Consider the following 14,222-nt stretch of genomic DNA (forward strand, 5'->3'; position numbering starts at 1 on the left):
CCTTAGCACTGTCATTTCACTTCTACGACATCAGCCTTATTGCTGTTCTCTTCTATTTACAAATATAATTACTCCTGTCCTATGACCTAATGGGGTAATGTTGTCATTTATCTACTATTTGACATAATATTTGACATAATGTATCTCTGGGAAGTACCAGTAGTAATGTTCAGATATGGGTTCTGTTGAGATTTTGAGGATGTGACAGTTTATACGGTATCTTCTGGTTCTCTTTCACTCTGTGTCTGTGATCTGTAGGCTCATGATGTGGCATATAAATCTGTTGTTGTGCGTTACAGTTCTCTCAGATTAACAAGTATTATATTCACCAGCGTGAACAGAGGAGTGACCTGGTTCCTGTGGATTATTGCTAACTCTTTCTCTATCTGTCTATCTTTCTGTCTCTCACTCGCTCTTTTTCTCTTTCTCCTGCCAACCCGATGTCCTTCTTTCCACTGCCCTTCCCAGCTGTCAGTCAAACAGCTCTATCAATAGAACAGAGGGCTTTCGTGCCCCATCTCCCTTTCTCTTTTTCACTCTCTCAACTCTCAGCTCTCACCCTGACTTGATTAGTGACAACAGACTGTTTACTAGTCAAACTGTGTCAGTGTTCAGGCAGTGAGAGTGTGTGTAAGTGTGTGTGTTCTCATCTGTGATTCAGTGCTTAGTCAATCCCAGCAACACACACGATCTCCGGCACACACAATGACAGGAAAGGCCGAGCTGCCCTAAAACAAACAAGAGGGGCAGCAGGCGGAGAATATGCTGTCTGGTTACATGCGATCTACAGTGAGCTGTTGAGATTGGTGTGTGTGTTGAGATTGGTGTGTGCGTGTGTATGTTGAGATTGGTGTGTGCGTGTGTGTGTTGAGATTGGTGTGTGCGTGTGTGTGTTGAGATTGGTGTGTGCGTGTGTATGCTGCCAGTCTATAACGGGGCGTTCACACTGATGCTGATCTGCACAGACAAAGTGACCGGAAGGCATTTGATTTTCAACGAGAGCTGGCCATATCTGACATGAGCGACAGTTCGACCATTTGCAACGTGATGTAGGTGTGTCCAGTGTTGCGAGAAAAGTTTTACTTTTACTTTTAGAGCCGGGTATCGGGGTTAATGGAGCAGAGCGGGCACAGTTCAGGCCAGGCCCCCCTTGTGGCGCAGACACTTATTAACAATAACAACTCTCTAGCACCATATGTTTGTTTTTCTTTGCACCACATGAGGACAGTGCAATAGAGAGATGTTTCTTGCCATTATTTCATTGTGCACCGTTTTTTATTGCATAATCAATACAGATTGCAAACTCACATTCACAACTACTCACAGCAGAGTAAGATCCATTTTGAGATTTTAAGAGTAGATATCAGAATCGCTGTTTAAAGGGGTGGTTCAGGATTTTGGACATCGGACCTCATTTCCATGTTAGCCTGGGTGTTATTTATCAGTGGAGACAGTTTTCAAAAATTTTCATCCAGTCCTTCCAGTTGCATAGTTCGCCGAATCGCCGGTGCTAGGCTAGCGTGAGTCAACGGTATCTGCTAGCCTGCCATTAAAAACAGTTTTATCCACTCCACAGTACACCAAAAGCAAATACATTATAAAGCCAGAGTATCTATGTAAATGTCTGTTGAGACTGAGAGAATAATGTTAGAGATCAAACTACTCTTGCATCTCAATGATAGCATTACATTTACAGCAACGAGTTTCTCAGCAGCGGCGGAATTTTACTTTGCTCCGGTTAGTAGCGCTGTAAACTGCTAATAAATACAGGGAACAAAGTATAACTATTGCAATGCTTGAAATTTAATTCTAACATTATTCTCTCAACAGACATTTACATCGATAGTCTGGCGTTATAATTTATTTGCTTTTGGTTTACTGTGGAGTGGGTAAAACTGTTTTTAATGGCATGCTAGCATATACCGTTGTCTAGCACCGGCGAACTATGCAACTGGATGGACTGAATGAAAATTTTTGAAAACTGTCTCCACTGATAAATAACACCCAGGCTAACTTGGAAATGAGGTCCGATTTCCAAAATCCTGAACCACCCCTTTAATATTGTGAGCAATTTCATTGTTCTATATGATTTCATCTGAATGATTTCATGTCTTTCAGTCATTACATATGCATTTGCCAGATCGTTTTATCCAATGCGACTTTACATTTCTGTCTTCATATTTTTTCAAGAACTCAAACCCATGACTTTGACGATTCCAGGTCTAGTTCTACCAACTGAGATACAAGAAAAAAACAATAACAGGCCACCCAGCAGTAGGAATGTCCAATATGGCTCATTAATTAATAGAGAAACTTATTGACCTTCAGCGATAAAACCACTATGTTTGAACGTAGTATAAAAGTGTGTGTGTGTGTGTGTGTGTGTGTGTGTGTGTGTGTGTGTGTGTGTGTGTGTGTGTGTGTGTGTGTGTGTGTGTGTGTGTGTACAGTACATGTGGTTTACTTTCAGGCAGCGGTGAATACATTTAACATTGCCATTTTTCAAAGTCACCAAGTGACTGTGTTCACAAAGCGACTGTTTGGCTAATGTTTATAACGGCAACGGCGTACAGTGACGCAACAGATCATCTGTGACACTCTGTCTTCTGAGGTTTAGACGTATGACTTCAGATGTTTAACGGCTGATCTTTAACCAAAGGCGTGGTATCGGTCATGTGTCTAAAGGTAGCCCAAAACGTGTCTCTTGTTCTGCTCTATTTTGTAACTCCTCTCTGTTCTGTCATAACGTTAGTGAGTAATCTTCCACCTACTATCAAAGAGTGTGAGATTGACAAACTCCCCTCCCTTTGAGGTGGACTCACTGTCTTAACAGACTCCCACTTATAGAATCGCTTCAGGGCAAAGCTTCTCCACACTGATTCTAAAAGTAAAGCGGCCCACTCATGTTCCTCAGACACGCCACTCACGGCACTGAACACATCTGAAATTAGGCCAGAAGGTAAAAGTGAGAGGAAGACAAGGTTGTGTAGCTGTCGTGTCATCCGATTTGTTTCGTTTAAGCCGATCGAGTACCCAGACAGCTAAATTACCTGGTCGTCAGAAGGCATCTTGTCACAAAAACAGAAAAAGATTAGAATAAACATTCAAGGCCTAATGATCAGTGCAGGTTTACTGGTGATGTTTCCCTGAAAATGTAAAACAAATATTTTTCAAGTTTTATTTAAAAGAAGTGCGCGTAAATGTATGTGCTCACTGCTCATTTAGTGAAATAAAAAAAATTTATTTAGAATGCAAAATGATTTTATTTAATATTTTAAGTGATGCCATCACTGAATGACTGAATTATTGTTTTTTTTAATGAAATTGGCAGTTGATTTGCATAGTTGAACAGCACATCTGCAGGGGTTTAAACACTGAAATGGGAAAATTCGAGATTCTAAAATATCTTTGCTTTGGTGCTGTCATACTCGTGAGTCATGACACAAGAAGCAGGCAAAAAACTGCCTACCATAACAGCCTTTAGGAAATGTAATGACCTACTAAAAAGCACATAAAAATCAACTCAATATTCGAAATGTTGTTTAATCTATGAATAGATTGATTTACAATATATTATAAATATTCAGTATTACCCAGCTATTCTCTAACACATCCCATGGTGGTCATGAAGCCAGCTTGCAACATATCTCATTCTCCTCATTTCCTTTTTTTTATACTATAATAAAGTACAAAATAATAAAAGTGAGAAAAAAAAACCATTTCTGTCTAAAGCAAGCATCCTCGTCTCCATCACATCCTAAAGGTCAGCGTCATGCTGTTATCATCAATTAGCCAATCGAAATATCCCTATATAACATCTCATCTTCCCAACAAAAATAGCCCATCTGGAACATACTAAACTGATAAAATGTCACTCTCTCTCACTGCAAGCAACTTTGTTTCTCGAATGATTCTCTCCCTGAAAAGATGGATTAGAATATATTCCTCAGCTCCTTTTTTAGTAATGCTATCACCGTACGTGCGTTTATGCAAGCGTGTGTGGAAGAGAGACGTATTTGTATGTATGCATGTATTTGAATTTAAGTGTCTGGCTCTTTGGGATCCTGGAGGCCTGTTTTGTGTAACACTTCTCAGCCAAATCAGTTAAAGTTTTACTTTAATTTGTGTGTGACGTTTCTCTTTGGTTCGGCTTGTGTGTGCGCGTGTGTGTTTGTCAGCATGTTGGAGCGTGGTCTTTTGTGCAGAGACATGTTTACATTCCTCAAGCTGTGAAAGACTGGCGGCGTTGCGCCCTCTCTTTTTCTCTCTCCTTTTATATTTCTATTTTTTTCCCCATTTCTCGCTTTTTGTGCTTGTGTGGATGGACTGCACTGAGTCACATTCACAGGCTGCCCACTCCAGCTGTCATGATGGTAACTGACAGGGAGTTCACAGAGAGAAAAGGAGAGAAAGACGGATAGAGGCGAAGATAAACTGAGATTGAGTGGGCTGCGATTTGCATCATGTAGATTTGTAGACAGAGTAAATGACAGATTTATGTATGTGTGGGTGTGTGTATGTGTTATGAGGAAGTGAATGCATGGACATGCAAACACGGACATGGCTGCTGGGAAAGGGTAAAATTCAAAGTGTTCAGTTAGAAGTTGGGTTGAAGGCATTTTCAAATGTGAATTCGGTCACTGTTTACTCACTCACATTGTTCCATACCTGTATGAATCACCTTTTCTGTGAAAAACAAAAGGTGTTTTGAAGAATATAGTCACATGGTTCTCGGTATAATTAAAGTGAATGAGGACTAAGGCTGTCAAGCTCTAAGATGACAAAAAAGCACAATAAAAGTATCATATAAGTGGTCCATATGACTCATGTGCTATATTTTAGGTCTACTGAAGCCATACAATATATATGTGTGAAGAACAAACTGAAATTTAAAGTATTGGTGGGTTAATGAGAGAAGTATCAGTGTCTAATTAATGAATGACTCAATAGTTTGAATCAGATTTTGTAAGGAATCTGTTCATGAATCGGCCTGATTCGGTTCTCAAGGTCAATGATCTTGTCACAACAGTCAACTGGAGCGGAAAATTACCAGTAAATAACTACTTTTACTTTTTTCCCCAAACTATCGTATGACTTCAGAAGTCTTGCGCATGAGTCATATGAGCTATTTTTATGATACTTTTATGACATACTTTTATCGACATTTATGTCGATGCTTGAAAGCTTTAGTCCCCATTCATTGTAATATCTTGGAAATAAATACCAGTATATTCTTTGAAATTTCACCTTTAAAGTTCCACGGAAGAAAAAGTCATATGAGTTTGGAACGATATAAGGGTGAGTAAATGATGACAGACCTTTTCCCTGTGAATCATTTCTTTAACAACCCTAGAATGAAAATCTAACTTGTCTTTCTTTTTCTGTAGATGAATATAAGAATAAGGGAGTGGAGGAGGTGAAGTATATGCGTGGAGAAGAGGACAAAGTAAACGCACGCAACCAGGAGAACCTGGTGAGATACAAAACATGTTTTCTCTCTCTGACACACACCTGGGAAATTCTTCCTATGCATTGGTGTCCTTCATATTTTACTCTTTATTTGCAAAGACACTGCCTGAGGCACATATGACTGTTTTTTGCTTATACAATGAAGTGAAACTAAGCGTATGCAGCACACGTGTGCTGACATGTTTGGAATGTGGGTGAGGGAAATTCTGACACAATTTTCCTCTTTGTCATAGACACTCACATTACCAGACAAAATTTCATATTATTGAGTTCTTATATGCATCATTTCCTATACTCACACTTATTTAAACATTGGTAGCACTTTATTTTACAGTCCTGTTCCCAGTGTACATACTTAATACGTATATTAAAGTAATTACAATAACTGGGTAATAACTAGGTACAAACCCTGAACCTACCCCTAAACCTAACCTTAACCCATGTAGTTACCTTATATTACCCAGTACGTTAGGGTTAGGTGCAACCCAAATATTCTCAAACATCTGAAGTGATTCTTTGCCTAATGAGGACGCTTTATCTACCGTAATAATATTAATAATTATTATAGTAATAGTAAAAAACAATATTATTATCAATAAAACAAAAATAAAATATATTATTGTAGTAATATTAATAATTTAGTTTACAGATTGTTTTCTAATGTAAAACTCTATACACTCACATATTTTTCCCCCCACTTAATAAATAATAATGTCAAGGTTTCTTTTATATGACTACTTTCTGCCTTCTCTCTGACATTTAGAATTAAACCATACTTTATGTAAATTACCTCTGTTATGATTGGCTAACCTTTTCACCTGTTAAATGAGTAATAATGTCACTCCCAAGTTGTTAAATACTGGCATCGGAATGCAAATGTGGGTCATCATATGTTAATGTTAAATGTAAATGTTCTCACTTGGGGTGTAAAATGTATCATGACTTTTTCATTACTCATCCAAAATACAGTTCTCAACCTATTTGAAATGTAAAAATCCACAAAATCTTGCTTGTACAGTACAAGATTGATCATCCTTCTAGTTATATTTGTGTCTTTGTTTTGGTATATTATATAATTAATAAAAAAAAAAACACAAAGGAATATAACTCGAAATGTGACCAGATTTCAGATCATAATAAAATGGTTGTCATAATTCTACCCTTAATGCTTATAGTTTAATTTTATAACCTAGATAAAAAGTTAAGAAATTATGTGTTTTTGCATCCATGTTTTTTTTTTTCACACAGTAATTTTTATTTTGGCTGAACTATACACAATATACATTGTCACTATCCACGATAGATATTGTTGCATTTTTCTATTGCGATATATAATTACACGATACATTATTACTCCTCTAGTACATACTACACAAAATAATTTTATTTCGAATAGAACAAGTCCTATTTTTCATCATATGTCTCCTTTAAACTGGCCAGCTTAATGAAGCTGTACAGGCAGAGCAGGTGTTCGGATGCCCGTGTTCTGATAAGGGGGGTTAGAGGAGAATGGAGACGCAGCCCTCTTCCTCGCTGTTTCTCAGCAGGGCAGCATTCTCATTAGCAGTGGCCAGAGTAAGGTCACTCCCAGGGCCTCTGTATCATGCTGTGCTCCAGACAGAGAAGCTGGTTCTGGCTCGCGTCCAGGAGCCGACAGGGCCTCCGCACAGGAGGGCCACCAGAGACAGTCGGCAGAGGCTGATTTTGGCTTTGTTGTAAATAGTAGTAAGTGAAAACGTGTTCTTTTCCGGGTGTGTTTGCAGGAGAAGAGTTCGGCGCTGCACAGGACCAAACAGCACAAAGAGGTGCCTGGGCCCAGCGCCAACAAGACTAAGTGAGTGGGTTTATACATCTTGCTGTTAACGGTGTGCGTGTGTTTCTGTTTGCTTTGTGGGTGTGGGCATTATAGTTCTTGCTCTGTTGAAAACGTGCCAAAAGTCTGTAAATTGTGTGTGGTTTGTTTTGCTTTGTGGCCTGTCTTATCCCCTCCGGATCTCATTTGCATGTTCTGTTTGAGCATAATGTGCCATATGTTTCACAACTTATTGTTTGTAAACATGATGCGTTTATTGCCGTCGGATGTAACTGTCGATTTAAAAAGTGCTTTATTGGCATAGTTATTTCTAGTGAAATTGGATTTCCAAAGGATCGGTAACAATAACAAAATTGTGATGTAATATAATAAAGAATAAATGAAAATAGGCTAACACTTTACAATTACTTTCTTTGGGAAATGTCATTTAAAGGTGCAGTACGTGATTTCTGAGAAACGCTGTTGATATTTGAAAACAACCCAAACAAACACACCCCTCCCTTCATTGCTCCACCCCTAAAATGCGAAGACGCAATGCAAGAGTGGATTTATCCTCATCATATCTGAAGCAAAGCAAAATAATGCTTAGTGAAAAATAAAGCGAAGATGATAAAAGAATGACAAGGAAGAACAAAAAAATAGCATACAATACACAAGTATAGTGACAGGAAAGCTACTATATCTCTCTTTCTAAGTCTTCAAATCTCTTTCTCACTCTCTCTCGTCTGCCATCATGAGTGGACACGCCCCCTTACAGCTGATTGGCTACACGTGTGTTGTGGTACTTGGTCTGATTCACTTTCAACAGGTTTTCTCAGAAATCACTTACTGCACCTTTTAAAGGAATGGTTCAACCATAGATGAACATTTTGTCTATTATTAAGCCCCATTCAGTTTCAAACTAGGGGTGTCGCAATACACCGGTATTTATGATAACCATGATATGTAAAACATGAAAGTTTTCTAATTGTAATGTTTTTTTTTTTTAATATGACAGTGCTGCACATTTTGCACTCAAAGAGATTCCAGGCATCACTGTGCACTTCAGCCCAAAACCCAGCTATAACCAATCAGGAAAAAAATATATATACAATAAAGTTAGGAATGAATTTGACGGATACCATTATTCATTTATTTGTGATTTTTGTTGAAAATTTATAGTGTTTAACTGAGCAGTAGTTAAAATATAAGTTTCAATGTTATAACTCTTTGAGTGCAAATAAATCTATGATCAGTTAATTATTATTTTATTTGTTTATGACTTTCATTTCCACTGGGCTTTGATGGACATTATTAACACATTATACATAAAGCTAATACATATGGTGTTCACAACGTCTAAATGGAAATAAATTGTGTTTAGAGCATGTTTATTAAGAATGAACAGTTCATTATTGTTTTATGTGTGTCGATGGAGTAATTGTCAGTTAGTGTGTGTGTGTGTGTGTGTGTGTGTGTGTGTGTGTGTGTGTGTGTGTGTGTGTGTGTGTGTGTGTGTGTGTGTGTGTGTGTGTGTGTGTGTGTGTGTGTGTGTGTGTGTGTGTGTGTGTGTGTGTGTGTGTGCGTGCGTGCATGCATGTGTAGAGGCAAGAGTTTATGGTCCCTGCTGTAATGGGTCTATAAAAATGATTCCTGCCCAGCCACTCTGGATCGTGTGTGTGTGTGTGTGTGTGTGTGTGTGTGTTTGTTTGTGTTCTTTATGCTTGTTGTAATGGAAAATTCGAGTGTATTTGTTGCTTCCCTTCTTCTACCCCCACTAACTTCCTCTCTTTCTCTCTCTCTCAGCATACATACATCAGAGAGCCAGCAGGAGTTCTTCAAAATGCTGGATGAGAAGATTGAGAAGGTGAGGGTGGGAGGAAAAAACGTAGGGACGGAGGGAGCAGATGGGTTGGAGATTTTAAAGGGGCAGTGTACATGAAACCGTTCTTCTATGGGCTGCTCGTTTATCTAGATTGTGACATTTAAAAGATTGTCTTGTCATTTCGCCATATGCATTGCCTGTCTGGTACTTCCTGTAGACCTCTGGAGATAAAATGATATATTTATGACTCACTTTTTTCCATGACTTCCTCCCGTCTCTCTCCCCCTCTTATCTATCTTTGTGTCTCTCTTGAGGCCTGAGATCAATTGGTCTGAAATGGATTAAATCAAAATATTTTAGATTTTTGTTTTAAATCAGTTGAACCGAGGTTACATAAAGGCTGTAGGGCTTTGTTTACACTGAAAAAAATATCTAAATTGTTTTTCGAACCATTTAGGACCAAATGTCCGCACTGTCATTTAAGTGATCAAATCAAATCTGGTTGCCAGTGTCTGTATATCTACATTGAAATTAAATGCATTTTAAAAAATCTAATTTTAAACAGTTCAAACTATGTATAGATGTGGTTTGTGAAAATCTGATCGTGGTGGGTTTTGTTGTTGTTTTGTGCGGTGTAGGTGAGCAAGACACGGTCTCAACAAAGCCTTAGCTGATTAATTAGCCTTATAAAATTATTTTTTTATTATTGAGATGTTAATTTAACACCTAACCAGACCAGGCAGGATTCCAGCAATAAGCAACTCGACTTTTCGCATTGACAATGAAAATGCAATGGCATTCAGCCAATCAGAACAGTGTGCGAACAGAGACCTCATCCAATGCACTGTGTTGCTTAAAACGGACGTTAATATTTTCATGATATTTATGATTTTGCATTTGGAACTTTATCAACTTGCACTACAATATCCAATGCTTTCACAATCAGTCTCTTTGTCCATGTTTGATGAAAATGAAGTGTTGCTCATCGAATTTGCTGCTAGTTAATATAACTCGAATTCACTTATAGAGCATTTAGTTTAGAATCTTTTCTTTATCTGTCTCTCTCTCTCTTCATTTTCTCCAGGGGCGGGACTACAGCTCCGAGGAGGAAGACGATGTGACATAGCAGAGAGGTGCCAGATCTTGCCAGAGATGGAAATGGAGAGATAGTGTGAACTCAAAAATCAGTGTTTCCTATGTCCTGTAACACTGTCGATCTGAGAGCGAGTGTGCGTGCGAGTGCGTGAGAGAGTGTGCTTGTGAGAGCGAAAGAACGCAGGACTTTTCCTCATTGGCTGTTTGCCCCCTTGACCTCTTCTCCTCTCTTGGGGTTGCCTTGCTTCGAGATCAAGATGGTTTTGGGTGAAGAAAGAACAGCTTGATTGATGTATTATCAACATAGACTCACTCTGACGTGAAATGAGGACCCCCCCCATCCTCTCCGCTCTTGTCCTCCTACGGCCAGCATTAAAATGGCCCCTTCCTCCGCCTGGCTGTGACGGAGCCATCTGAGAAAGAGAGATTATGTCGGGGAAAGCGAGATGCTCCTCCCAGTCCTTGTTTTAAGTGGCAAGCCAGAGGAAAAAAACAGACATATGAAGAAACGGGAAGAGAGCTTACAAACATCCTCTGGAGATAGTGGGGAGTGAATGTAAAGATGGAGTGTCGCAGGTTTTTTGGGGGGAGAGGGTTTGAACAAGAGAGATATTTTATTAAGAGCGACTATATGACCAAACTGTCTGATTATTTTGATATTTTGATAAGAGCGATGTGGGAAGTTTTAGAACATTTGATCTGCCTTTTGAAGGACTTTTTTTAATTTGTCGACTGTTCCATAAATGTTTTTATTATTGCATAGATCAAACCTCCTCAAGCTTGTGCTATTAAAGGTCAGGGCTGTGCAGTGACCCCATAACACACTCGCTCGCGCACACACAAATACATAGAGAAAGACTTAAAGCTAAAATAATCACCACACCCTCTTTCCGCATACAAGTTTTCACTTTCAATTTGTATATCCTGCTATTATTTGTAAAATTTTCACAAAATGGATGGAAATAGTCACACTAGTTACCAGCAGTTACCCTCACACATATCCAAATATATCCATTACAGCCACCCGTAAACAGGCAGCATTTAACTTAAAGATCTGAATTGACTTTTTATGCTGTCCAATGAAAGAACTGGGGTTTTCTGTTTTCTGTGTGTGTTTCGAGGCCTGTGTTTGTGTTAATCTGTGTCAGAGAGCCAGGTCTGACTGTGTTAATCGTTGTCAAACGGATGAAATGTTTGTTGTAGACCTGTGTATGTTTAGCTACAGTGAATGTTTACCTCTGTTCCTCGCCCTGCCTTTCTCACTCAATAGTATTTATTTAGTCGAGTTGGATAAAATGCATCTGGTTGTCAGCCTGTACACTTACAATTCATGGAGACCACCAAACCAGTATGAGGTGGGGTGGGGTCACTTTAAGTACACAGCGTTGGCCAAGCATCTGTCATTATAATTACTGGAGTGAATCCTTTTTAATTTTCAATGTTTTCTTTTTCTATTAAAATATAAGACACAGGAGCTATGGTTTCTGTTTGTGTGCTGTCTCACCGATTAATTGGTTGGTTGGCTGGTGTGTGTATGTAGGTACGTGCGTACTGCTTTGCTGACATCATTAATCCATTCTAGCGTCATATTTCCTGTCGGTGGTCTGACTCATGACGTTAAAAATACTTATTGGTTTCAGGGGTCGAATCTCAAATGCAAAAATGTGCAGATTGCATTTCCACCATGAGTTAAAATAATACAATTTACAAATATTTAACTATAAAATTGCTGTCTTGTCTTTTCGGAGAATCCTCCCACAAGACATTTGGAGCTGTCGACGAACCAACGCGAAGCATATGCATTTTGTTTTCATTCACTTGTTGTGTTTTGTCTCCACCTGGAGGTTGAAGAGCGGAACTACATTAGAAATGTAGAGCTAATATGTGTAAACCGATTTTTTTTTGTGCATTGATTGAGTACCACGATTTTTGCCTGATTTTTATTTTATTTTACTTTTTTTCATTAATATATTAGATGCTGTGATTGGTCACTGTTTCATTAAATGTTTTTTTCAGTCCTTATAATCATTTTTGCCTTGTACTTTTTAGTGCTTCTGTACAGAATTATTTATTAATTGTGACTAATTAATTAATTTCGCACAAACATCCACCCTCTCTCCATATTATGTAATGAAAACATGCACAATATTTTAGAATGCAATATTTAAATGTATTTTTAGATTATAATTTTTTTTAAACATTTTACATCACTGGACACTTCAGGGCATTACAATATTCCGACTAGCAATGGGATCCCAAAAAGCAGTACAAATGATAAATGAAAGCCAATAATTGGTGAACAAGGCTTATAAATTGTGTGCGTGTGTGTGTTTTTGTGTGTGTAGTCAAAGGACAGTTTGTATACTGTACTGTCTTTTGCACAGATTTAAAAATATATTCTGCCTTAAAATCTGTTTGATAAAAACTTGAAGAGAAAACAGGATTGCCCTTATTGACAACAGTAAATCTCATGTACACTGTCGGTCTATATTTTTAACATTGTCACTCATTATACATGCATGACCTGTGCTTATTTCATCTCGGCCTCCTTGTACAGCGGAATATAGGCAAAGAATATTTTTTCCACGGTGAGGTAAAACCCACTAAATCCCTTCTCATGTGAATGTTGCCTCATTAGAGAGAACATGTTCTGGAAGTTTGGCCGTATTCTCTCTCTCTCTCACGTGGTGTGCTGGTGTAATACAATGTGAGTTTTACCAGGCTAAGCTAGTACTGGTGGTTGTTATGCTGTAGTCTGAGAACAGCAGTGAGGGGAATGGAGCGCAGAGGGCTTCACGATGGTTGGTTTTTGAAGTGGATCTGAATGACAATTTTGTAAGGTTTTAATGTGTGAGATTGTGTATGTGTGTGACTGAGCTCCATCTGGTGTGTGAGTAGGAGAAGTGGTAGAAAGGAAGATATGAGAATGAGAGTTGGGTTTAGCCCTGTGAGAGCTCTGGCTTGTTTGTGACTCTACATTGCCAACATGAGCTCACAGCAATTACATCTAACTCAATCCAGCAGGCCTCTCTTATACCCTCATTCCCCTTTTCAGTTTTCCCTATATCCTCATTCTGCACATAAATATCTCTCTTCTCTCTTCCCATCCCTCTCTTCTCCTCCATTATACAATTCCTACATGCCAATTTTTGCTTTTAACTGTAGGAACCCTTCATAAATGGGATCCATTACTGTCCTAATTATAAACTCTCTGCCAATCACTCATCTTTTTAAAAACATTCCCACCAGAACTTCAATTAGCCTTTCAAAAACTCGCTTTCAACACTGAATTCAAGTTACTAAGCTGTCACCTTTCCCCACTGACAGAAAGCATAACCACTTTTCTTGAAATATGAAGTAACATTTGGCTTCTCTGGTGTTGGCCTATAATGCTGCCAGCGGCCGCGGCGTGATACAAACTTCATGTATTTCTGGCATTGGAAAATATTGCGGTAACTGTCAGAATAACTCATTTGATGTGAGAATTTGCACCAGACATGGACGTAGCAGACGGAAACCAGGTTTGCACCAGCCAGAGCTCTGAGCCAGCAGTCTGCTGCTTTGTGCTCAGATTTTTTCTGTCAGCCAAATGAAAACGTACATTTTTTTTATCACCTTATCTAATGTCAAATATGTTTTTTAAGGAGAACCTGCCGTTTACATGTCTTTAATATACATTTCCGTCTATTGACCATACGTGATTACGTTTTGATTTTTAGTTTTCATTGCCTGTGCACTTTCACCTTTTTTCACTTTTAAGTGCACTGAGCATAGCCTAAGATATGTTCACTGCTAATCAGCTTCTGTTGCAAAATCCAGATGCTTAAACTGAATTTAGCAGGGTAAACGAATTCCATCAGGCAAACGGCACAAACATTTTCTAAATGCTAACTGGCATTAAAAAAATGACATTTTGATTTAAAAGACTCGCTCATTTATAGGCTACATTGTTCTTTCACTTTTAAACACTAGGGGTCGCCATAATATATTAAATCTAGGCTAGGGCCTACTCGTTTTAAACAGCACAATGAAATGCAGGAG

At 38.6% G+C, this 14,222-nt stretch overlaps 1 protein-coding gene across 3 annotated transcripts in view; it reads left to right on the plus strand.

Annotated features, from left to right (window-relative positions):
* The window catches only part of LOC143732795 (uncharacterized protein C1orf21 homolog), a 34,442-nt gene extending 22,787 nt beyond the window's left edge, over window positions 1-11,655 (plus strand). For all 3 annotated transcript variants that reach the window (XM_077224177.1, XM_077224178.1, XM_077224179.1), the window contains 4 exons: window positions 5,388-5,473; window positions 7,233-7,303; window positions 9,068-9,128; window positions 10,171-11,655. In XM_077224177.1, coding sequence (XP_077080292.1) covers window positions 5,388-5,473; window positions 7,233-7,303; window positions 9,068-9,128; window positions 10,171-10,212 — 260 coding nt within the window. In that variant the 3' untranslated portion in view covers window positions 10,213-11,655. The remainder of the gene's footprint in view (window positions 1-5,387; window positions 5,474-7,232; window positions 7,304-9,067; window positions 9,129-10,170) is intronic.
* The last annotated feature ends 2,567 nt before the right edge of the window (window positions 11,656-14,222 follow it).

Source organism: Siphateles boraxobius, unplaced genomic scaffold (genome assembly GCF_051911475.1).
Source record: "Siphateles boraxobius isolate OS27281-9 unplaced genomic scaffold, OSU_SipBor_1 9, whole genome shotgun sequence".
In the NCBI taxonomy this organism is placed as follows: Eukaryota; Metazoa; Chordata; class Actinopteri; order Cypriniformes; family Leuciscidae; genus Siphateles; species Siphateles boraxobius.